Source organism: Arachis ipaensis, chromosome B10, assembly GCF_000816755.2.
Source record: "Arachis ipaensis cultivar K30076 chromosome B10, Araip1.1, whole genome shotgun sequence".
NCBI classification, from domain to species: Eukaryota; Viridiplantae; Streptophyta; class Magnoliopsida; order Fabales; family Fabaceae; genus Arachis; species Arachis ipaensis.
In genome coordinates, this window is record NC_029794.2 from 132,167,351 (window position 1) to 132,169,874 (window position 2,524).

Consider the following 2,524-nt stretch of genomic DNA (forward strand, 5'->3'; position numbering starts at 1 on the left):
GACAATTTTACTAATGTCAATGCCACTAGCCCACTACTAAAGATAACGTGCTCACCGTCACATTTTGAGAACATGAAGAAGAAGATGCCAACAACTTTCCAAATCAAACGACAAGGTTTTTAATGTTTCAAGTTGAATACTATTTGTTTATATCATGACCTTAAGCTAAAGCTATGATCCAAATTTACTAATTTAATTTCACAAAAATTTATAGAAGTTTACCAGATTCAATCATACTAGTTGAGTTAGATGTACAAGTTCATCTATCCGATCTATTCGAGATACAAACACTATAACATATATTTGACCTGATTTACATAGCAAGTAAGATAATATCAAATCGGTTCCTCTACGTTACCAATAGCATATCTGCCAACTTCTGCCAACTTTTATTTATAATTGTGTTTCATAGAAGTGTGTTTGTGGATGTGTCTAATAAAAATGTCTTTTTTTTAGCTATGTTTAATAGAAGTGTCTTTATAGATATATTTTCTGGATGTGTCTCTTTATATATGTATTTAAAATATGTTAATTATTAGACACATCCACGAACACACTTCCATGAAACACAATTATAAATAAGAGTTGACAGAAGTTGGCAGATAATATGTTGGTAACCTATACTTTTCCATATCAAATACTTTAGATACTATTCAAAGTTCAGTCATTACTTAGGTGTAGGATAAATTCCTATATACTGAAAAAAAAAAAACTATTCACTAAAATTTTATAATATGTTTGGTGATAATACATAAGACACATGTATTTAATTTAAAAGTTTATTTTATCCCCAAACTAAAACAACTCAAGTGTTAAAGATAAAGGACAATGGTTGAAATTTTAAAAAATAATTAGGGATAAAATTAAAAAAATATGTGTTTCATAAGTTGTGTTTTAGTGTCACAGCTTGAAAGAGATACATTAAATACATGTCTTTTATGTGCATCTATGTGTAACCGTGTCTTTTAAAATTTTATGTCTCAACAAACAAACAGTGTACACGTACCACCGTATCCATGTCTCTGATGAACATAAACCTTAACCAAACGGAGCCTAAACTCAAAGTTTTACACTAAACATAAAAGTTAAATTCAACCAAAAAACAAATTAAAAGATGCATGAGCCTGCCTCACATCACATCATTCATGTGGAGAGTAAAGGTCAACCATTTTGACTTGGGGGGCATGGACTCCCCAAACTTAAGGCCAAAAACATAACGGTTTCAAACTATCTCTACCTGTAAGAAAATTAAAGAAACGATACAAGACGCAAATCACTGATGCCGTGAAACCGAAAATTATTACAATGAGGACCCCACTTACACTTACAAATATTAATCACGCCATTACTCTCGGCTTTTTCTTCCTATAAAATTTCTCCCAATCACCCCATTGTTCCCCACAATCTCCCACTTCTCCCAACAAAGAGTGAAAGGATGGCTAATAATTTTTCATGCCTCCTTATTCTCTTTGCTCTTTCTCTTCTCACACCCTTCTTTGTTTCCTCCTCTAAGGTTCAAGACCCGGAACTTGTTGTACAAGAAGTACAAAGGTATATACTCTTTCCATTTTTGTTATTTTATATTTAAACTAAAATTAATTAATTTTTTAATTTTATATATTAAAAGTATTTTTTAGATTTTATAATTCAATGCATTTCCCTATTGTTTTCTTAATATGTATGAATAATAAGATCCATATATCAATGACCATATAATATATAACATGTGTACAAAATAATTTAATTTGTCACCACGTTTTAAATAAAATTGGTATTATTATTTCATGCAGGAGCATCTATAATGCCTCTAGTAGGAGAAGCTTGGGATATCTATCATGTGGATCTGGTAACCCCATTGACGATTGTTGGAGATGTGACCCGAATTGGGAGAACAACCGGCAACGGCTAGCCGATTGCGCCATCGGGTTCGGGAAGGACGCCATGGGAGGAAGAAATGGTAGAATCTATGTGGTGAGTGACCCTGGTGATGATGACCCAGTGAACCCAAGGCCAGGAACTATAAGGCATGCTGCAATTCAAGATGAACCACTTTGGATCATTTTCCAGAGAGATATGGTCATCAATTTGAAGGAAGAGCTTTTGGTAAATTCCTTCAAGACCATTGATGGAAGGGGTGCTAGTGTTCACATTGCTGGTGGGGGATGCATCACCATACATTATGTAAGCAAATTCAATGTCATTCTATACAAAATGGTAAAGACTCACGTGTAGCTGTATTTATATGAAGTTAATAGTTAAAAATCATTTAATGATTAACTTCAAATGAAGACATATAACTACATGTGAGTTTTTACGGTATGAATTACTTTATTTATGTTTTTGTATATATGTATAATTGTATATACATGCCACATGTTTTATAAATAGTGTGTGTTTGTTCTAGTCTTTTTTATATATATTTTACAAAAATAACTTGTTTCTACTAAAATCACTTTTCATAAATTTGTATAAATTTTATAAAAAAATTAAACTTAAAAAAGATCTTTTTTCAATAAAATTCTAT

The 2,524-nt window shown here is 31.5% G+C and overlaps 1 protein-coding gene across 1 annotated transcript in view; it reads left to right on the forward strand.

Annotated features, from left to right (window-relative positions):
* The window catches only part of LOC107623851 (pectate lyase), a 3,168-nt gene continuing 2,021 nt past the window's right edge, over positions 1,378–2,524 (forward strand). Inside the window, exons 1-2 of the mRNA XM_016326246.2 lie at positions 1,378–1,551; positions 1,791–2,181. Of these exons, the coding sequence (XP_016181732.1) occupies positions 1,436–1,551; positions 1,791–2,181 (507 nt within the window). The 5' untranslated portion in view covers positions 1,378–1,435. The remainder of the gene's footprint in view (positions 1,552–1,790; positions 2,182–2,524) is intronic.